Consider the following 22,052-nt stretch of genomic DNA (forward strand, 5'->3'; position numbering starts at 1 on the left):
TTTACAGCCAAAACTGCAAACACTGTGGCCAACGTGCTACCTACGATCACATCCTGTGGGACTGCAAAATAGAGCCACCTCCGGGTGATCTAGTTACAGCTCCTTCTCTCGAGCGGTGGGAGACCGTGCTGGCTAGCTCTGACCCCAGAACGCAAGTTTTGGCGGTGGAGTGGGCTGACAAAGTCGTCGAGGGCTATGTACTCTCGACCACTTAACGCGACCTCTTGCCAAGCTCTTCCCGGCGAATAAAATGTTTTACAATCAATCATCCTGTGGGACTGCAAAATAGAGCCACCTCCGGGTGATCTAGTTACAGCTCCTTCTCTCGAGCGGTGGGAGACCGTGCTGGCTAGCTCTGACCCCAGAACGCAAGTTTTGGCGGTGGAGTGGGCTGACAAAGTCGTCGAGGGCTATGTACTCTCGACCACTTAACGCGACCTCTTGCCAAGCTCTTCCCGGCGAATAAAATGTTTTACAATCAATGCTTTTGGTTCTTGAGAACTCTGTGGAAGCTTGATAGATGGAGCAGCGCGTTCCATGGGTACGGTTTGTGCACCTCTCTGATCTGAGTCACTAAAACTCACCGAAATACTAAGGATGTTTGTCGACTGACATCGTCCTTCGGCTGGTGCTGCTCATTGGCGGTTCAGGCGAGTTCGTTCATTTCTAATAGAAATGAACAACTTGCGCGATTAAGACAGCAGGACACAACGAAGAAACACATACGGCTTGTTCAGAGCGCAACCTCTCAAATGGTTTATTTCACAGAGGGCAAGGGCAATCGTATGTTCGGATGTGTAAGTTCGGGTGTTCGAAGCACGAGTTTATTAATGAATCATGCGAAACTTCTTGAATTTAGGAGAACGCAAATATTGTTTGTATTGTCGTGGTAGTACTAGTTATTCTGGGAAACGTGTACGGAAGGCAATAATTATTTCTAAAGTGTGTACAAGTGTTGTCTTCTTTGTGCTGAAGCCCAGCACTGCATTTGTCTCTAAGTTAGCTTAATTATAACTTCGTACAAAAAGAAGACCAAGACACCAATAAGACGCTTATAATTAATAGTGAGGGCAGTAAATAGATGTTAATAGACTTTTAATCGATAAGGTGACAGCTGTCAGGTTGATAAACCTTGAGCTCTGCAGTACCATCTGGGCTTACAAACACTATGAGTTAAATTTAATGCTTATCGTATCTACGTCAGATAATCTCTCGTACCTTCCACCAAGCACCTAATTCATTTCATATCAAGCAACCATACTCCATAAGAGTGGAGAACCACGTGAATTTCTCTTTAACCGCTAAGTTTCTGAGAAAGCTGTCTATATATATATCTTTCCTTTGTAGCCGTATGGCTGCGCTCTACACCTTGGGGGATTCCCCTAAACAGTTGACCTCCTAAGTGGCTCTACTCGTGTTCGTGCACTGTTTTAAATTGCAGCTTTCTCGTGAGTTTTCTTCGTTGACAATGAGAGAGAAAGAGAGAAAATGAGCAGAGCTGTGACAAGTACAAAACCAGGAAAAAAAAAAAATTTCCGTCGAGCCGGATTCGAACCAGCGACCTATGGATGTCCGCACGGAAAGTCCTCTACAGTCCACCGCTCTACCAACTGAGCTATCGACGGGACGGGAATCAGAATTTCCTCGACGGCTGGTCATGCGACAGTCACGCCATATCAGTGCCTCTTGCGTGCTCTTGCGCAAGTGAGAGCTACGAAGTGAAAGAAGTCGGCAGGGGAAGCTGTGTTTTCAGCGGTGTGCAGGGACAGCGACTTGTGTGAATTATGTGGACAATGTCTGCTTTTTTTGGCTTTTTTTTTTTTCGCTCCATAAAAGACTCGGCGTGCCTTCTCCAAACCCCTCATTTTTCTTCAACTAGATACAACCCATATTTAATTTGGACCGCATTTACACGAAAGGTAAAGACAAGTCGTACGATGGCGATCGTTATCGAGCGGCAACAATTAAGGTGCTATAAAGGCAATTTATTGACCGTTTCTTTCCATCCGCAGCGTGCGGTCGTGGCACATGACACTTATCTGTGAAATTGTATCGCTATGGGGGCGGGGGGCGTAGCTGAGATGGTTGAGTTCTCGCTCAGCATGCAGAAGTACGGGCCGCTCCCCCACAAAATACCTTGCACCTTCGCAGTGATGACTTTTGGAGCACCATACTGTACCCCACGACCGGCTTTGCTGTACCCTATCCATGACATCAACTATTCCAACTCGAACACCGAATGTCCGTCGGGGGTGTAGCTTAAGTTATCGAGTTGATGGGAGAGTTGTGTTCCCTGAGACAGTTTTGATTTTCTCACGCGAGTGAAACACATGTCCGTTCTTGTTGTTTGAGTGTGCAGCGCAGAACATCTGTTTATGATCTGTTGTAATCTGTCAAAACAGGCAATAAAGACAAAAGGGGGTGTAGCTCAGATGGTAGAGCGCTCGCTTAGCATGCGAGAGGTACGGGGATCGATACCCCGCACCTCCAATTTTTTTTTTTTTTTTCCTTCGGAGAAAGCTACACCCTGTCCAGCAAGGCTAATGTAATTTGTTAGTCTCTATCTAATCTTTCTCGTTTTGTTCATTTTTGGATTGGAAAACTTTTATTATCGTTATAAAATTTGTATGGCGGCCCTTCACTGCTGAAAGATAATCTCACACAGGTTTCGAATCCCTGCAAAGTTGTAGCATTTAGTTACCAAAGCCTCCTTGTTGGTTCTTTTCCTGCATTCTCGACAAGCTAATTCTCTGAAAATGCGTTCACATGATGTCTTCTGTGGAAATAACTCTTCCACATTTTGCGAGTCTGTACGTGTTTGTTAATATCCAATGGGGGAAAATCTTCAGATTTTTGTAAGGAGCATCTCCAAAAGTTCCCACCTTCTCAGAATTGCCGCTCACATATATCCAGGTTTCATCTCAAAACTGCTTTCAAGTGAAGTCGTTATGTAAACAAATCAGAACATTTTAGATTCTGAAAGCATACACGCTTGCCAAACAAGCAAACGAAAGCATGCACTCAATACAACCACATCAGAGGTATTGTAAAACTGTCCATTTTAAACTCATTTTTTTGGACATGCCATGGCCTGATGTGTGTCTAAAAAACTTTCCAAGTCTCTGCACATTTTATTGCATCCACATTAGAAGACATTGCACCTTGCATACATGGAATTCCATAGTTCAGGTCACGTCTACAAACTTGGCCCACCTGAAGGGAAAATGTTGTGACCGTCCTTACCACGTCTCCAAGCCTCTGGTTCTTAGCTAGAGCTCTATTTTTGGGTGAAACCCAATTTTACCCGATTCTTGTATGCTGCATATATTTCTTAAAAATCGGGTTAAACCTGATTTCTCTCTGAAAATGCTCCTTCTAGAGCGCATAGAAGAGCAAGGGAATGAGGGGCTCATTGAGATATACATATATATGAGAGGGAATAAAGAACGTATGTTTTCCTGAACAAAGCTGAAGACACCGCACGAAAATTAGTGGATGTTCTATGCTTGTTCCAGAGGAGTGTATGTTCGACTGGTGACTTTAAACCTCTCTTTAACGTTTGTTATTCATGACAACATAATTTGAGGATATGTTTGAAAAGTAACTTTTAGAAGCGAGATGCCAAAACACGTGTGCTCACCAGGCATTTATTCGGCATCATGTATCAAGCGCTATCCATAGTAACCATGTCCCTCTCCAGGGCTTTTGCCCGTTTAAAATAGCTCCTGAATGCTTAATGAGTTCAAGGCAGGCACGTCTTGTATGCATGCGAAGTGCTGAATAGGGGATTGACATTTCACGCGACGAAATAATTATAATAGATGAGAAAGAATGTAATTTGGTGAAGTTTTTTTCTGCACAACCCGTATTTCCATGTTTATTAAATTCATATATTGAGCAATAGATATGGCATTTTGTGTACAGCAAAAAAAACAAGTGCTTGTAGTAAATTGTCTTTTGCTGCAAGAAAACAGGACTTGAAAAAGCCCAAAATGTAGAAATGTTTGGTAAATAAGGTGATTTTCACCAAGATTTGAACTAAAAAAATGTCGGCTGATTTCTGGAAAAAACAAAACCTGAAAACGTAGGTGATGGTGCATTAGGAGACCACTCATCATATCGCACAGCACACTAGAGAAAGCTGTACATAAGAGTAGAATTTTAGCAGCATGCTCAATGTACAATAACGCAACAGCATTGATACTGCAGCCAATGGATGCAAGCATTGATGATTGCTGCCTGTATTAGCAAACTAATAATTTCATGTCACATGCATGAATCAGTGGCTCGGAACAGGTGCTTTTGAGTAGTGCGCAGTATACAGCAGAATGCATGCAGTGTTGAAAAACTGGACTACTGGTCAAGAGGCTACCCACTATATAAAAGCGACAGCAATACCTTGCTACATTCAAGAATGAAGACTTACTTTACTTTAGCCTTAGAAAATGGCATTAGTGAAAGGTCATGCTTTACATTCAAATTTTCTCTTAGCCATAGCAGACATGCTTCGCCAGGAACTTAGAAAAATTCACAGAACGGTTACTGCTGTGTCACGAGAGATCCGACGACACCTGTGGAGGCATTCTCATCTCACAGTATATTGTGGTAAAAAATTTGGGAGCAATGTCTACATATATATGTATATATAAACAAAAGCGTTCTTTTTAGTTGTCCACTACTACTGCTACTACTAGAACTACTAGTGCTGCAATGAAATGAAACCCAGGGAACGGGCTTTTAGCAGCTGTCACTGTAAAACTGTGGAGCTTTGTAAGTGATGGTTATATCGTGAATGCTTTGACATTAAGTCATTTCAAGTTTGATATAGCGGGGATCACCCTTGCAATGACGAGCTTCCCTGACATCAGAAGCCTTCTCCATGTTGTTGCAGGTCGTATTCTTCATTTAATGTAAGCCATTGAACAGATTATTCTCATGCAATGAATTGAAACCATCTCCAGTCATATCAGATTTCCAGAAGTGATCCAACATGTTCCCAAAACAAAAAGCTCTACACGGAGAGAACTACAGTACACTGAAACTCGGCAAAGTTCTTCCTGTTCTCTTCGTATGTTTTCGAAAAGAGTTTCTTCAGCAGTTTCATTTTTTTGCTACCAATGTCACACAACAGTGGAAGTCTTCTCAGCAACAAAACGAAAGATGCTGCACTATTTTTGGTTAACAACGATATACACATGTTACTGCCAGGCTTGCAGTGCTCTCCTGCATCTTGGCAATGTTGGCACAGTCCAGAACTTCTACACGTACTCACAATTATCCAAGGAGTACAATGCCAAGTCCCGCTTCCTTCCTTGCAGTCTACCACGGGGCAATTTTGTTTAGCTTGAGGAGCCCGTCAATAGCTGTCCAGAAAGCCAACACCTCCCGCTTAACAGTTCTTTGCCACTGCAAGCCACACAGCTAGCTTCCCTACGCTTCACTCAAGTGAGCAACGTGTTTGGTGACTTCTTACACACAACATAGTGTTCCCAGAAACTACAAGTGCACAACAAACCAGTAACCACATTCAGCAAAGCCCAACCACACCTGTCCAACTTGAAAGGGGGCTATTGCTTGAGTGGCCACAACAACACTGAGAATGAACGCTGAATCAGCCAAACCTCTGCACATCAGCACGTGGACTGCTCTCACTCACATTTTAATCACTCATGAAGAAACGGTGCAACATGGTCGCAAACGAGCTGCTTTTCACTTTCACCAAATGTGCAAGAGGTCTTTTCTGCAAGCAATACTGAAAGACGGCACTGACCCAACAAAATTTTCACACATAAGTGTAAATACGGCAATCAGTGTAATGTGTCTGCGGCTCTCACTTGACATAGTGACATGACTGTCAAGATGCGATTGTGACAATCACTGGTGAAGCAAAGACACAATTTCGTCGTACTCCCGCTGCTTCGCGCTCTCTTCCTGCTTCAGTGAATTCACAATGTTTTGGAACCGCTGCTTCAGGGCCTGGTTCTCTATCGACGCAATCTCCAGTTCCTGTGCCTGCCTTCGATCCTGGAGCTGCGCTATCTCCCTCTCCAGATCCGACAGCCGGTTCAGGAGTGCGGAGTTGTCTTGCTCGGGTTCATCTACATCATCGTCTTCTTCCTTCTTAGCAGCAGTGAACTCGATGACCTCCTTGTCGTCGCCATAGTCAGGGTCGTCAACATATTCATCGACGAGAGAGCTGGTTGCTGCCGCCGTCGCCGCTGCGCTGGTGCTGGCACCAGATGCAGCCATCTTGTCCGATGTTGCAAGCATGCCCCGACGAAAGTCGGTGACCATGTCCGGCGAGGAGCCACCGTCCCGTTTTCCCGACAATGACGGGTGCCTCTGCTTTGGAGGCCGTGCTGAGAGCTCCTCTTCGCCTGCGGAGTCAACAATGTTGACGTCGTCCTCATCCGAGCTGCTCAGTGCCTCGCCGAAGAGGTCGTGTTCGCCCACGTCCATGCTCTGCGAGTTGCTGTTGAGCAGTGCACTAACAGATGGAGAGCCAAAACCACCACTCATGTGCGGGTCACCCGAGCCACCGTTGGCCATGTCATTGCCCTCCCCCTTGCCATCGCCTCCCTTGTCATCGTCAGCGTTGACCACCTCGTAGCGGATTGAGATGGCCTCGTTGTCCATGCGAAACAGCCGCTTCACCTGCAAGTGTGAAAAGAGCGAGTGTTTGGCCAACACTTCCTTAATTTCAGTGCTAGACAGATTAGTTATTTTTGGCAGATTGCACCCTTACCTCTCAAGTTTTCTTACCCTCTCCCATTCACTAGTCTTTGTGCTTGCCCCGTACGACCAGCGAAAGGGAGAGGGAACTCTCGGGACATACCACAAGAACGGGGCAAAAAAATTGTTCTGTATTTTGTCATAAGGTGGCACTTCATGGAAGTGCGCTTGCCAGCCAATCAAAACACCAGGTTTAGCCGACTGTCGCGCCACTCGTGGCAATCACATGAACTCGGCGCCATTAGATACGATCATTGAAAAAGAAAAGCTGCGGAGAAGCACCAACACATGATGACTGACCCGTTAACTTTGTGCTTGTTAATGAATTGGCTGTGTATCGGGAAAACTTCGAATGGTTGACCAACGCGCCATTGTTTGCACTTGACCAGATACTAGATGCAAAGGCTATCGGTACAAATATTTTTTCTACGTATTTTTGAAAGCTGTGTAATGAAGTTCTCGGACCGATAGGGCAATGAACACTGAGGCCGACGGTCTCACCTCTTTCTCGATCTCGGGGAAGTCGACGTACTTCTTCTTGAGCACCTTGCGGAAGCGACGCTTGCGCACGTTCTTCAGCGACGGAGTGATGCCGTGCGGGTGTTGGTACTTCTTGTCCTTGGCGTCCTTGCGTTCCTTACGGCGCAGTGCTTCCTCGTCGTCGGCAGCCGCTGCCGCTTTCTTTGCTTCTTCGTCTTCACCGGCGTCTTCCTCTTTGCAGATCATGAGCTGCGCGACGTCGGCCGTCTTGTAGAACGTCTTCCGGTCCAGCGTTTTGTGCGACTCGATGATTGACGGCAGGTCGACCACTCGGGCCGACAGGGACCATCGGTCGAAAGTCACCGTGCCATGCCGGTTGTCCGGTTCCAGCTGGATGTTCAGCCGGTCCTTGAGATTCATCACCCCGGATCGCACAGCGGCTCGCAGAGCTGCCGCAACTTGACCAGGCAGACGGAGGATGAACTGGCTTTCCAGTTCAGCCGGAGCCTCCTCCTTGGTCTTCTTGATCTCGGGCGGCGCGTTCATGGTCGGTTGCGGCGGGAGGCAGAATTAAACACCCATCGCAACGAACTACGCTTCTGTCCCGCCGTGGTTGGTTGGTGTCAGGAAATGAGAGACGGGAAGCAAATACCAGCTTCGCCTAGACGCTTCTCAGGTTCGATGAGTCTGTCGATGTTTTCTTGAAGAATTACAAATTACGGCACTACCTCCGCTTTCAAAACCTCGACATTACTCGATGACCACCGCACACAGAAATTTCATTCGCAAGCAACTGCGAAACACAATAAAACGACACTAGCGCCACAGTACTGATGTTTACGTCGGTTGAACTGTAGCGTAGCAGCTGTAACTCGATGTTACGTTCCATTAACGTTGGTTAAGTGGTTAACGTACTGCTTGGGCACATGCTTTGAGCGTAAATTATTGCTGTTGCAAACAGTATGTTTTATTTTGATTTGCATCGCTTTTCATTTGAAACGTAAGCCTTCCTCCCGCACCTGCGAGCACAGCGGTAAAGTGTAGCGAACATAGCGTAAAAGACCGCTGTATTTGCAATTAGTTCATTCACAGGCACCACCTGCGAGCATGCCTATGAGCATGCCTATGAGCTAGACTCACTGGATAATTTATCCAGTGACTCTACTATGAGCATAGAGTTAATATAACTATGAACAACACCGCAACCGCAGTGACAAAGCGAGACTGACTGCGCAGAACCGAAACTTCTGTTACTGATAAGTGCGTAGAAAGTCAAGCCAAGCCAAGTTAAATTCAGTGCGGAGGCTGCTCGCGGAGGTTTATAGCGAGCGAAAGTATGGTGAAACTTCTGTAAATAGAGCGATGTCGTGTCAGTTGGTGAAGCTAGCTGCAATTAGCAACGTTCCAAGAGTCAGGTCCTACTTGTTTCCAAGCGGCGAAGACGCGAAAGGTACCAAATTTCTTTGAAAACATAACCTGACTACTGGCGCATGGCTACGCGTCAGCTGTCTTTACTATCGATGCACTTTTCTGCGGAGCTCGCTTCAAGTTATTCTCTTTTTTTCCCCCTGTATGCTTCAAAAAACCTTACTTGCGTTGCCTTCGTTGTCGTCTCTATCTGTTTCGAAGCATTGTCGTTCATTTTTGGCATTGTTCTGGCTGTCAACCTCCCCATACCTTTAGCGACCTATGATGTGAAGTTGGCTACTGGAACTTCTACCTATCGCTTATTCCTTCATTAACCAGCGATTTAAATTCTTGGTGTGGCAGTTCTGCTACACACTTACCTCTTTTCCGTTCCAATTATTTTCTACATTTTTTTTTGTTGAAAGAGGTGCCTCGAATGATTTTGGACCTTCGTGTCAACGAATTCATTGGTCGTGGTTGTAATACTAGCTGTCGTCTCGTCATTCGGAAGCTTATAGTTCTTTCATTGCGTTATGTTGAAGCACATTCTCTTTCTACTGCACTTTTGTGCATGGCACATGAACATGACAGGTAGCGAAACAAGGTAAAATGGTTACATGAGACATCGAGCAAGAAAGAAACGCCAGTTGATGATATTCTTGCCGAAACTGAGATAACAGTATGTACTTCGGCACAAAGTGTTATGTGTGGAACAGATAACCAGTGGTCTGTTAGGTCAGGAGTAACAGATATGTAGTTGAGGCCAGCAGGGGATCAGGTGGAGTGATGACGGCGTGTTATTCCACTCACACTCACACATTTATTTTTGTGGCGTGTTCTGCTGTGATGGTGCAGTTAGGTGAGAAAGTAAAGTTGCGACAGTCAAACTTTCAAAGGTGTTTTGACACTCTAATCACCCCTTCATTCCCTGCTTACAGGGCTGCACAATCTTTTAATCCTTATCAGAAGCAAAGGGCACCTTGTCTAGCGTTGCAATACCTTTTGGATGTAGACAAAGGGTTGTGGATGGGTGTTGGTTTGTTTGGGTTTATAGTGTGAAGATCAGCAGGGCTAAGAGTATGCAGATAAAAAGTGTCCAGCATTGAATTTATTTTAACGAAAAAGAAATCAACATTTTATAAGGGCGGCTGAAAGAAGTGCAGAGGTCTTGTTTTCTGTGTTCGTGTACGTGCATTCTGCACTCTCCTGTGTGTTTTTGCATGGAATGAAGTGCATTGTTACGGATCTTTCCCAGCTAGATGATGGAGATTTAGAATCATTATGTGTGCACAAAGATCTGTTCTTAACAAACCAAACACCTTTGCGACCAATGTTCATGTTTCATGTAGTACAGCTGACACATAGAACCTGTTAATTTATGATCGAGGATCATGCCTTCACTGAACCATTTTGGAAGCGCCTCATGCACATCAAGGATGCCTGTTTTCTGATAATAATGGTTAGTCGTACTGATAACTCTTGAATTGATCTCATTCATTAGTATTTATGTAGTATAAACTGCGCATGCTTTTAGTCATGAGACGTTATTACCTCTCTTGGTTAAAAATGTGACTTAAACTGCATTTTGAACTGAGTAGCTGCAAGGCAGGGCAGTTTGTTGCTGTGTACTTTTTATTCGAAGCTAAAGAAGTGGGATTTTAAAGGTGCACTAAAGAGGAATCTGAACTCGTCTTTTTACCAAGGGAACTCGATCTACACGTTCCAAGCATTCTTAGAAACTTCGAATTATTGTCCTGTGCGACCAATTTTCATAATTTAAATCGAATTAAACGTCCCGGCTCCTGCCTTTTTTTGAACTCATTGCAGACGGTAGGAGGAGTCAACCAACCTTTCAATTAGTCCCGTGGCGGCTTGCCGTTCTGCCATCAGCGAAGTGATACTTAGGGATTGGCGAAAGGAAAGAGTCCACGCGTATTTTTATTTTCGTGGGCCTGATTTGCGGCTATGTAGTCTCTAACTGGATCTATTCATTTTAGGAAGTCTAAAAAGCAAAATAAAGGTAAAATAAAGAAAATAAATTAAAATAAAAGGCGGGAGCTGGATGTTAATCCGATTTAAATTAGGGAAATCGGCCGTACAGGGCAATAATTCGAAGTTTCTAAGAAGGCTCGGAACATGTAGATTGATTTCCCGTGGTAAAAAGGCAAGTCCAGATTCCTCTTTAGTGCACCTTTAAGCCCCGGTCCGATGGGAAAAGGCCAGAATATCAATAGAAGAGTCCTAACGACAGGACATACAGATGCATACATAAAGGGCTGCATGATAGGCTGTCGCTTGTCCAGGAGCTAACGCTCATCATTCTCCAAAAGTGTGATAAACTCATGTACTGATGCATCAACTCAGTGTCAAATGCCTGCATTACCAATTGGCCTTGTCAGCCAAGTGTTGCATTTAAGAATGGAAGCGTGAGCTACCCATTCGTGCACGCTTGTGCAATGCCACTTCAAAGACTCCATTTTCTTACTTGGTCTCTCGTAAACAGACGATGCGCTGTCAAAGCCACTCCACGATGCCTGGGATTGGCCGGCTGAGAATGAAGAACCAGGGGCGGAAGCGAAGACAAAGGAGGAAGACAAGTGGCTCCAGGAGTGTGTTGTCGCACTCTCGCCAACTGCCGACATGTTGGCGCTGGCGAGGGAGAGTGCAGTCGTGTTTCTTACGGGTGCGTTTCAGGAGCACTTTTTTCAGTATTGTTTGATCCTTCAAGGATTTTTGGAGGCCTGTCTGCAATTCCTAGTCCTGTAGTGTAAAATAACTTTGCGCTACGCGATCTTTGCTCTCAGCAAATTCTTATCAAAAATGGCTCAGCGCAGTTAATGCCTATGAATGCACGTTAACTTGCTCTGCTATGCACGGTGCTAAGGAATAGGGAAATAAATTTAAGGAAAGTGTCATCCTTGGTGAGTAGGGATAAATTTTCCCTAGGTTATTTATTTAGCAGTGTCCACTGTTGAGTGAGCCATTGTGAATTTGCATTTAGAGGCGCGATGGGTGGCAAAAGACAGGACAGAAGATATGTTTGTAGAAAAAGACTGCCCAGTGTCCAGAAAATGTATGGGGGGAGAGGTGCGCTTACACAGAGCGGCTGTATGAAAAAGGTAGATTGCTGAAAAACGGCAGCTTGGATAGCTCAGCTGGGAATTCAGCTAGCCCAGTCTTGTGGTAATCCCCTGGTTTGACCTGTGCACCGGAATTAATTTTTAGTGTCGCTTTTTACTGGCTCATTTTCCAAGATCATGGAATTCCTATATTGCCTGCACAAAGTATGTGAGGAAACTTACACTTACGCCTCACTACTGGTTCGTAGAAAGCCTGTGGCTGTGAACAATGAGAGACATGTATTCACTGTATAGAGCAATCTGTCGTAAGCCTTTTGGCAACTAATTAATAATAAGTAGCTCTCATTGTTCATGTGACCAGTTACAGTACATTATATAATTGCAGCACCAGTTGCACAAAGAAGTCATGTGAGTCGTAGTCATAATATCAGCAAGAATTAAATCAGTGTCTGGCCTCATCATTCCCAACAACAACTGTCGCTGAGATTTGTGTTACAGAGTGGTAACTGTCAGTGAATATTTTTCAACTCTGATGTTTGTTTCCGTGCGGTGGGTTATTCCAGGTCACATAGGTACACTTAGATGAAAATTGTTTTGCAGAAGAACAAAGATGTGTTCAGTGAAGGAAGTTTGTCACTTAACTGAGTTCATTGGTTTTTTATGGCAGGCACAAAGTTAACACTGATGGACACCATAAAAAGATTATTCGTGGGCGCTTTGCAAGTTTTGGGCTTGGGAACTTTTCTCAGTAGTAGGTGGGATCTCTTTTGCTTTTAAGCTTCTTTTTTAACCTTGTTGAGGATTTGCGGAAAGACGACCAGCGTGGCAGGCTTCTCGTTCCGAACTACCCGTGCCGGGCGTGCGCCCCGAGCACGCGCAGTCCAACTTTATTCTCTTTCTAGCGCGCGCTGTAACACTGATCTTAGCGCCGGCGCTCTATAGCGTCGCCGGGCGCTATAGGGCCCCCCGCCTAGACGGAACGGCGAAATGTATGCGCCGACGGGGCAGAGATGGATTAGCCACAGCGGCAAGCAGGTCTGCAGGTGGGCCGGCAACATCTGAGGGGAGCTCCTGGGGAGTTGTCTCGAGGTACGCTGGTTTGAGTCGGTCGAGGGAGACGACCTCTTGACGACCATCAAGCAGGATTGTCGCTGACTTTGTCGTCCGGGTGAGGACGCGGTACGGGCCATCGTATGAAGGGGTAAGAGGCGCCTTTACAGTGTCTCGCCTGAGAAAAACGTGCGTCGAGGAAGCAAGGTCCGGGTGCACAAAGACTTGATGGGCAGTTGAGCGAGGCGGCACTGGGCGCAGGCGCTGGAGACAGTCCTGTAGGCGGTGAAGGTATTGGAGGGGTTGGGACGAGGGAGCCGAAGGTACGAACAAGTCTCCGGGAAGCCGCAGGGAGGTACCGAAGACGAGTTCGGCCGCCGAACAGCCAAGGTCACGACGCAGGACGGCGCGAAGGCCTAGGAGCACCATAGGGAGGTGATCTACCCAGTGCTCACGATCCAGGCGCGCAGTAAGGGCAGCCTTGAGCTGGCGATGGAACCGCTCGACCATGTCGTTGGCACAGGGATGGTACGATGTGGTGCGGCAGTGTTTAGTGCCGAGTAGCCGGGTGAGCGAAGTGAAGAGGGCGCATTCGAACTGGCGGCCGCGATCCGTGGTAACAATGCCGGGGCAGCCGAAGCGGGAAACCCACGTCGAAACGAAGGCTCTGGCAACTGTTTCCGCAGTAATGTCCGGAATGGGCACGGCTTCGGGCCAACGGGTGAAGCGGTCGACCATCGTCAGAATATACTTGTAGCCCTGAGAAGGGGGAAGCGGGCCAACCAGGTCGATATGAATATGGTCAAAGCGTGATCCAGGCGGCAGGAAAGACTGAGGGGGAGTCTTGGTATGGCGTGTCACTTTGGTGGACTGGCAAGCAAGGCACGAGCGGGCCCACTGGCGAACGTCGGTGTTAATGTTCGGCCAGACGTACTGCTGGGTAACGAGGCGCTGCGTGGCCCGAATGCTAGGATGGCAGATATTGTGAAGGGAATGGAAAATGGCACGACGAAAGGCCTCCGGGATGAACGGTCGCGGTAGAGGCGATGATATGTCGCACCAGAGTGATCCGGGCACAAACGGATGAGGCACGAGCTGCAGACGGAGTGCTCGAGGGTGGTCACGCAGGGCGTGCAGCTCAGGGTCTTCAAGCTGTGCCCGCGCCAGGGAGGGCCAGTCCACAGCAGGTGGAGACACGCCGATGGTGGAAATGCGTGAAAGTGCATCAGCTGCCTCGTTGTCGGTGCCTTTGATATGTCGAATATCGGTTGTGAACTCCGATATGTAGGCCAGCTGACGAAGTTCACGGGAGACGTACTTCGAAGAGTTCGTACGGAACACATACACCAGAGGCTTATGGTCCGTGAGAACGTAAAAAGGCTGGCCCTCCAAGAAGTGGCGATAGTGCTGGATGGTGGAGTAGATAGCAAGCAGCTCACGGCCAAATACGCTGTAGCGAGTCTCAGCAGGCTGGAGCTTCCGAGAGAAGAAACCCAGTGGGTGCCACTCGGAGTCAATCTTCTGCTGGAGCACCGCGCCAATGGCCACGCTGGAAGCATCCACCATGATGCGAGTGGGCGCGGAAGTCCTAGGGTGGATGAGGACGACTGAATCGGCGAGGGCTTGTTTGGCAGCCGTGAAAGCGGCCTGAGCTTCGGGAGACCAGGAAATCGCAGAGGATGAGGACTTCGTGGTGCGGAGAAGGTCAGTCAAGGGGTGAAGAAGCTCGGCGCAGTGTGGGATAAAGCGCCGTGAAAAATTCACTAGGCCCAGGAACTCACGGAGCTTGCGTAGGGTAGTTGGTGCTGGGAAGTCCTTAACGGCCTGCACGTGAGAAGGCAATGGACGAATTCCCAGCGCCGAGATGTGGTGGCCCAAGAACTCGAGCTCAGAAGAGCCGAAAACACATTTCTGGGCATTGACGACCAAGCCAAACTCTTGGAGGCGTTGAAAGAGTTCCCAGAGGTGACGCTCGTGGTCCTGTGGAGTACGACTTGCGACGAGGATGTCATCGATGTAGGCGAATACCGCCGGGAGACCACGCGTCACTTCAGCGATGAATCTTTGGAAAGTTTGAGCTGCGTTGCGTAGCCCAAAAGGCATGCGCACGTACTCAAACAGTCCGAAGGGTGTAGTGATGGCCGTCTTCGGAATATCGGCCGGCTCAACCGGGATTTGGTGGTACGCCTTGACAAGGTCCACTTTACTAAAGATCTTGCAGCCATCCAGATGTCCAGTGAAGTCTTGGATGTGTGGAAGGGGATAGCTGTCGTGGACCGTGTGAGCGTTGAGAGCCCGGTAGTCGCCGCACGGACGCCAGTCACCCGGATCTTTCTTGGGCACCAGATGGAGTGGTGAAGCCCAACTACTGGATGAAGGGCGAATAATACCCAACTGGAGCATGTGGTCGAATTCCCGTTTGGCAATAGCCAGACGCTCACCGAAGAGGCGGCGCGGGCGAGCTGCGACAGGTGGACCACGCGTGACAATGTGGTGGGTGATACCGTGCTTGGGTGGCTGACGTAAATTACAAGGCTTCGTGACCTCGGGAAAGTCTGCGAGGACTTGAGCATACGGGCATGACGGAAGCAGAGTTCGGATTCCAGTGGAAGCGACAGCTGATATAACGCCAGTGATGGAAAGGCGCGTCTTGCTGTCGATGAGACGATGGTGACGCATGCTGACGTCCAGATCAAAATGCGTCAGGAAGTCGGAACCGAGGATGGGTTGATGTACATCGGCGACGATGAAGACCCATCGAAACGTGCGCCGTAGGCCAATGTCCAGAGTGAGGGATCGGAGACCATACGTTGCGATGGAGGTTGAGTTGGCCGCACGAAGAGTAGGTCCATGTGACTTGGAAGCACGGTCTGCTTTGGAGGCCGGCAGTACGCTGACTTCGGCGCCAGTGTCGATGTGGAAGCGCAGGCCAGAAATGCGATCCATGACGATGAAAAGGCGGCCAGGTTGAAGAGCGAGGTCACACGCCGCTGTCAGTGATCTCGCTGCGCGTTTCCCGACCAGTTGCATGGTGGAGTGCAGCGGCGAGCGTTGTGCTGGAAAGTTCGGTGATACCAGCAGAGACGCGGACGGCGAGGACTGGACGAGTGCGGACCACTCGGGGAAGACGAACGGCGGCGAGGTGTTGAGGATAAACCGTGCGAGGCATGAGAGGACGTCCGAAGGGCATCGATAGAAGCGGCCAGCTGATCGATCTGGGCCTCTAACCGTGAAATGACGGCGGTCTCCGGTGGAGAAGAGAGGGCGGCGACGGAAGGAGAAGTCGCGTCGTGGACTCGATCAGCGAGCTGGGCGAGGCGGTCAAGGGTCAAGTCGCCCGCAGCAGCCAAGACGATGCGGGACGACTGCGGCAAGCGTTGTAGGAAGAGCTGCCGCAACAGTGCGCCATTCGGGTCTGCATTGGTTTCGCCCAGGAGCTGCCGCATACTATTGAGTAACTGGGAGGGGCGGCGGTCTCCAAGCTCTTCGTAGGTGAGCAGCTGCTGGAGGCGCGCACTCTCGGACGCCGTGGTGCGGTCCAGGATGCCCTGCTTTAGTCGCTGGTACGGGGTATCGCCCAAGGGTGCAGCGATGATGTCCGCTACCTCTTGAGCCACCTCCGAAGGCAGGTTGGAAAGCAAATGACGAAACCGAGATGCCTCCGAGGTGACGTGGTGCAGATGGAAGACGGCTTCCACTTGGGCGAACCAGGTCTGCGGACACTTGGGCCAGAATGTTGGTAGGCGGAGCTGGAGAGCTGCGACGTCCCGTGGGCGCAAGGTAGCGTCAGGCGGAAGGCCGCCTGAGGGCGGTAGGTTGCTGGGGTCGGTCATGTCTTAGGCCGGAGTCACCACTGTTGAGGATTTGCGGGGTCGCAGCGGAGCACCACAGAAAGACGACCAGCGTGGCAGGCTTCTCGTTCCGAACTACCCGTGCCGGGCGTGCGCCCCGAGCACGCGCAGTCCAACTTTATTCTCTTTCTAGCGCGCGCTGTAACGCCGATCTTAGCGCCGGCGCTCTATAGCGTCGCCGGGCGCTATAACCTCACTTCAGTGGCGTCTTGCATTTTGCTTTTCCGCAGCTAAGCATGGTGTGGCGGAGAGGAACGACTGGAAATTTGAAGTGTCCTTCCACAGCCAGCTCCGTGTGTCCAACGGGTGAGACTTCACCTCCTTGCTTGTGTTGACTCTCGGTTACGTTGTTTCATCTCACTGTCTTGAATATCCTGCGTAATGTCTTGGCGGTCTTCTACAGTTCAGAATCGTGTGGCGTAGAATATGTGTAGCTGGATATTGCCTGGACTGACCTTTATCCTTCTGTAGACTTGACCAGGCAGTTGATAGTGATGGTGTCTTGAATGTCGAGTAGAAACTAAATCTTTCCCTTGGTGTTTTATCATAGTAGTCATAATAGTAGTTGGGGGGGGGGGGCTTAGTGGTGGATCGGCAACCTGGGCCACAGGGCACCAAACTTGATTCGATGTGAGTTAGAACACAAGCTTAAAAGAATGAAGCAAAAAAGAAAAGATAAAATACTGGCTATTACATTTAGAAGTTTGTACAGAATGAGTGGCTTAATCGGTACCTAATAATGCTGGATGAAACAATCCTATTTGTAGCATTCCATATTTCATAATTGGTGTTTCTGTTCTATTGGTATATGGCCTTCTGCTATCTGATCATCTTGTCAGAATGCAGAAATGGATGCAGATATTGTCACATACAATGATGGTGCATAAAGTGGCATGCATCTTGAAACCAACTTTCTATTCTGGGGCTCTTGTTCCCGCAAAGAATTGAAAGTAACTCGATGGCAGTGATGGCAACTCTCACAATCGTTGATAGTCGGCATTGTATTGCTTGTATTGTATTGACTATATTGCTTGATTGTTGAATGAAAATAAAGAAATGAATGATTTCTCTTGCTGTAGCGATATCCGTTTCTTGTTTGTAACCATTGAGCATTGTCTTTAATGAACTGAGATAGATCGATATAAATGAACAAGCCGACGTGCGTTGGTCCAGATGAATGAGAGTGCGGTCATTTTTGCCACGAGCAAGCTTCATTTACTGCCGGGAACTGAAGAAAAACTTGTGCTTGCAATTTCAGGGACTCTGTCACTGCCTTGCTTTGCCTGCCAATGAGCTCCCAGAAGCGGTGAGTGATTGCGTCACGAACCATTGTATGCAAGGAAATTGTGACAATGACATTCTTTCCTTGTTTTTAACTGCGTAGGCTACAGAACTTTTGGCAGCACTTGCCTTGATTGTGTGTTTCTGCAAAAAATTCTTTTGTTATGAAATGTTCTTCTTGTAGAAAAGCTTGGTGGCATTGGCGATGAGTACACAGCTGCAGATTGTGAAGGTTTTGCAGATTATGGAGTTCTGCTTCTGGCGAGATTGCCTTGTTGTGAACTATGAGGCTCTTGAATTTACATCACATCAGTCTTTATTTACTAAAGCAGAAGTGTCTGATTTATTTGTTTTATTTATTTATTGCACCCTCGGGGCCAAAGGCATTACTAGGGGAGTGGGTTACATAGGATAAAACAAAACAATGAACACAATGCAGTGAATGTTAGTGCAACACAAATTCAACTTTCTCCTGAATATTCAAAGTTAGCTAGTGCATCGTGAGAACATAGGTTCTCCCTTCGAAATTTCGAAATTTCCGGAGCCCTCCACTACGCCGTCTCCCATAGCCTCAGTCGCTTTGGGACGTTAAACCCCATAAACCAAACCAAACCAGAACATAGGTATTCTCTAATGGCTGCAATATTGGGGGAAGGCAGTTCCACTCGATGGAAGTCTTGGGGAGGTGAGACTGAAAACGGGTTGGTATGGCATTTTGCAGTCCCGACCTTGTGCCAATGATCAGTGCAACGGGAAATGTATTTGGGTGGTGAAATGAAGATTAAGACATGGCTGGTTAATCAGCTATATTGTAACTTTTTGTAACTTTTTGCAATGTTTGCTGATTGTCTTGCAGACAGAGCAAAATTTAAGGCCCTCTTTATGCCTTGGAGGTCTTAATTCATATTTTGAAAAAAATAGATGACAGGTGGAGGGGACGGAGGTCCCAGAAAAACAGTTAAAGGCTACCAAAAGAAAACACTTTTTGGGCTTACTTGTGCCTTTAAAAAACTGAACAACTTGGCGGCGGCGATAGCAACAAATGGGCTCGGTGGTGGTCGAAGAACGGAATCACCGCTGCTCTCGGCCGCACTGAATTTAAAGCGACAAGAACTTTCGAGATAAAGCACAAAAAGTAGCCACAACAATCTTGAACAATGTGGAGACAGTTGCACATGGCTGCGATCATTTCAGATAAACCTGGTCCTATCTTGCATCACAAATGAAAGAGATAAAGCTGTGTGCCGGCAGCTTTGATCAAGAACAAACAAACATCACAAGCCTTTGCAGTATTATCAGTTAGTTTTAGTGTTCCTCTGAGGCCATCTTGTGTAGTCCAGAATCCGTCATCTTGTCATGTCAGTTTTTTTTCCTGAACTTCATGCATCATGTGCACCTTCGAAACACAGAATGATTCCATGATCCCGGGGGTGTTGATTTCATAAATCCTCTTGTCTTAATATATTAGTTTATAATTATTTTGACAGTTCGTAGGAAATTTTGTGCATGCGTTTGAAAAATTAACCATTAGAGTTTTTCATTCCAAAACTAATGAATTGGCTTTCTTGATGAATGTATGTGCTATTTGTTTTGAACTGGAATTGACTTATGGGTTCTAAAAGGGTTAAGGGTGTTACATTATGTAATTGTAAGAATGCATTGTCACTCACAGCAGTCCGTTATACTTTTATATCTCTTGCTTGCTTCAAGAAGCTACCAAGGTGGGCCGGACTGGACCTGTGTCATTGTTGGCTTCAAATCCGGCTACATTCACATGTACACTGAGGTGAGAGGCGAATACATCAGTGCACTCCAAAGGTGCCATATTTTCTTTGTTTTTCTCTTTTTTTTTCATTTTCTTTCCTTGCTTTAAAGCCCTTCAGTTCCCTTTCAATGGCGTGTCCTCCTTGGACATGTGTCGGAGTTCTAGTAATCTGTACCTCAGTCTGCTATGCAACATTGTAAGTTCACAGTGCTCACACTGGTGCCTGGCTTGCATATTGCAATGCTCGCAGAATGCAAAAAGTCTCGGGCCCTTTGGTATGTTGGTTTTCTTGTTTGGAATGATTTTGTGAAAAAATTTTTTTAATGTTAATGTAAGGGGCTAACATACTAAAATTAACTTTATTTTCACTTATCACTTCTATCTGTGTAAGATAACAGTGTGATGAAACATTTATGTGAAACACAAAAGATAAGATGCCATTTGTGTCTTGTCTGTGTCTTGTGCACCTGATTGGCCTCTTCCTGGCTTTGCATTACAAAGCTCTTTTTGGCTCTAGCACTACCAGTGTGGACTTAAGAAGAATTCTTGAGAGGACCTGATGCTAGGCTACCTGACAGACAGTAAACCTTAATTCAAAACCGAGTTTTATGAATTTGACCTGATGAACAAGTTTTGATCCTCTGCATCGAGTGAAATGTTTGAACACTCCTTAAAATAAAGTTATCAGTTTAACAAAGTTCTCAGTGTACTCGAATACTGCGGCTGAAATAATTTCTGAAGTAATTCGCAAAACCGGTTACTCTTCCAGCGATATGATGCTCCTGCAGAAAGCTAGAAGAGACCTAGGGTTATGCTTCCCTTCATTCTCTGCATATTTGATTGCTCGTGCTTTGAAACATGCGTCATCACTCAAATATTGGTCACTTTGAAGGTTGAAAATTCTACTCCGGGGTGGTTGCACTATGTAAACACTTGACAGTTTTGAGGCAAACACGTGAAAAGTTGGGAAAAAAAACCTTGCTTGTGTTCTGTTTGTGCGAGCTCACTGCCCTGTTTTTACATGTCTGTCTCATTTGTGCTAATTTCAGATATTGTCACGACAACTCGTATTGTTGTGCTGCGCTCTTTCCATCTTAATCTTTCCTGTGCTCGTATTTTGTGTATGCGCTACTTGTTCCTAGCAACAGCCATGCACCAACTCACCTAGCAAGAAGTTCTTCTGAACTACTTGTTTTGTTGTAGTCCTCACTTCAACCAGATCAGCTTCTTCTTTTCTCTTTTTTTATTCATCCAGGATGGGCGCCTGCTTCTGAACCAGATCCTTCACGAAGAGCCGGTGCTGTCGCTGAAGTGCCAGACGTATGTGCCACGACGTTTCAGCGGGTTTGGAGAGCAGGTGAGGTCCGTCCATCATCATCATCATCATCATCATCATCATCATCATCATCGTTGTCATTATGGTCATCATCATCATCACCACCACAACCACCACTACCACCTTCATCATCATCTCATATGGAGATGGCAAGACATGGTTTGGAGGCTAAATTTTTACTAGCAGCCATTTATTCTGCTGTGGCATGTGGAGATTATGAGACTGATGACTGTGGTGGGGACGATGTCTTGTCACGCATTGACATGTAGACCGGTAATGGTTCTGATGCCAAGCTTGTGATGGTGACCATGTGTTACGTCAATACGGAGGCAACAGGGCTTGTCATTGTGACACCATGTGCAGAGGTGAAACAAGTTTGGCAACTGCATGGTTGTTGAGGGAACACGTGCCTGCAAACAAAAGAAGGAACACGGCTGCAGTGACAGCAACAGACTTGAGCAGTGGAGATAGTCAGCCTGTCCCCTTTGCATAGAAACAGTGAAGTAACTACTCTACTATCTGTTTGTTAGTGTGTACTAATTTCAGACTAGTATTTTCCTTCTGTTGGCGTTTGCTAATTATAGGCCTATGGCTGATGTGCAATGTTGAGAAATGTGGAAGTTTCTCAACGTAAATTGAAAGGCCAGATTGGGAAACTCATGCACATCCTCACAAAAGCTCTGAAAACGGCTCATTCTTTTTTGTTTTCCAAGAGTGTGAATGCCTCGCAAGTTTAAAGGAATTCGTGGCTGTCAATTTAATCTCCTTTCAATTTCAATTTCTTTCGCAGCAAGACGAGGTGCGTGTCACATACCCACGTGCTGTGGTCTGTCTCGAGGGATTTGGTCTGTTCCAGACTCTTCGAGCCTGCCGTAATCAGCTGGCTAGAGGTAATGCTGTGTTTGCTCGTTTTTTGGTCCTACTTTAGTAAAAACAGCTGGTCTAGGGAGATCACGCTTGGGAGAAAGAAAATGCATGCTTGATATTTGCTCAGTTGCTTTTCCTATTCTCAGGCATTCTCTGTGTGTAAGCAACTTACTGCTCAGATGCGGAGAACAGCCGGGTGTCGT

The 22,052-nt window shown here is 47.0% G+C and overlaps 2 protein-coding genes and 2 non-coding genes across 6 annotated transcripts in view; 2 read left to right on the forward strand and 2 right to left on the reverse strand.

Moving 5' to 3' along the window:
* Positions 1 to 1,534: 1,534 nt before the first annotated feature.
* Positions 1,535 to 1,625, reverse strand: TRNAY-GUA (transfer RNA tyrosine (anticodon GUA)). Its single transcript is given in 2 exon segments — positions 1,535 to 1,570; positions 1,589 to 1,625. It is a non-coding gene; the product is annotated as a tRNA-Tyr (tRNA).
* Positions 1,626 to 2,417: 792 nt separating this feature from the next.
* Positions 2,418 to 2,490, forward strand: TRNAA-AGC (transfer RNA alanine (anticodon AGC)). The gene has a single exon. It is a non-coding gene; the product is annotated as a tRNA-Ala (tRNA).
* A 2,392-nt stretch (positions 2,491 to 4,882) lies between these two features.
* On the reverse strand, positions 4,883 to 7,759 carry Taf7 (TATA-box binding protein associated factor 7). Its single transcript, XM_089561290.1, has 2 exons — positions 7,234 to 7,759; positions 4,883 to 6,654 (listed from the first exon to the last, which is right to left on the reverse strand). The coding sequence occupies exons 1-2, from the start codon at positions 7,756 to 7,758 to the stop codon at positions 5,875 to 5,877; spliced, it is 1,305 nt and encodes a 434-aa protein (XP_089417416.1). The 5' UTR covers position 7,759; the 3' UTR covers positions 4,883 to 5,874.
* A 753-nt stretch (positions 7,760 to 8,512) lies between these two features.
* Positions 8,513 to 22,052, forward strand: part of Rab3-GAP (Rab3 GTPase activating protein) — a 51,881-nt gene continuing 38,341 nt past the window's right edge. For 2 of the 3 annotated variants that reach the window (XM_089561292.1, XM_089561294.1), the window contains exons 1-7: positions 8,513 to 8,662; positions 11,123 to 11,302; positions 16,831 to 16,906; positions 17,859 to 17,906; positions 19,592 to 19,667; positions 20,902 to 21,003; positions 21,773 to 21,872. In XM_089561292.1, coding sequence (XP_089417418.1) covers positions 8,575 to 8,662; positions 11,123 to 11,302; positions 16,831 to 16,906; positions 17,859 to 17,906; positions 19,592 to 19,667; positions 20,902 to 21,003; positions 21,773 to 21,872 — 670 coding nt within the window. In that variant the 5' untranslated portion in view covers positions 8,513 to 8,574. The remainder of the gene's footprint in view (positions 8,663 to 11,122; positions 11,303 to 16,830; positions 16,907 to 17,858; positions 17,907 to 19,591; positions 19,668 to 20,901; positions 21,004 to 21,772; positions 21,873 to 22,052) is intronic. The other variant, XM_089561293.1, reaches the window with a different exon arrangement.

This window comes from Amblyomma mixtum, chromosome 9 (genome assembly GCF_055824585.1).
Source record: "Amblyomma mixtum isolate Tamu chromosome 9, ASM5582458v1, whole genome shotgun sequence".
In the NCBI taxonomy this organism is placed as follows: domain Eukaryota; kingdom Metazoa; phylum Arthropoda; class Arachnida; order Ixodida; family Ixodidae; genus Amblyomma; species Amblyomma mixtum.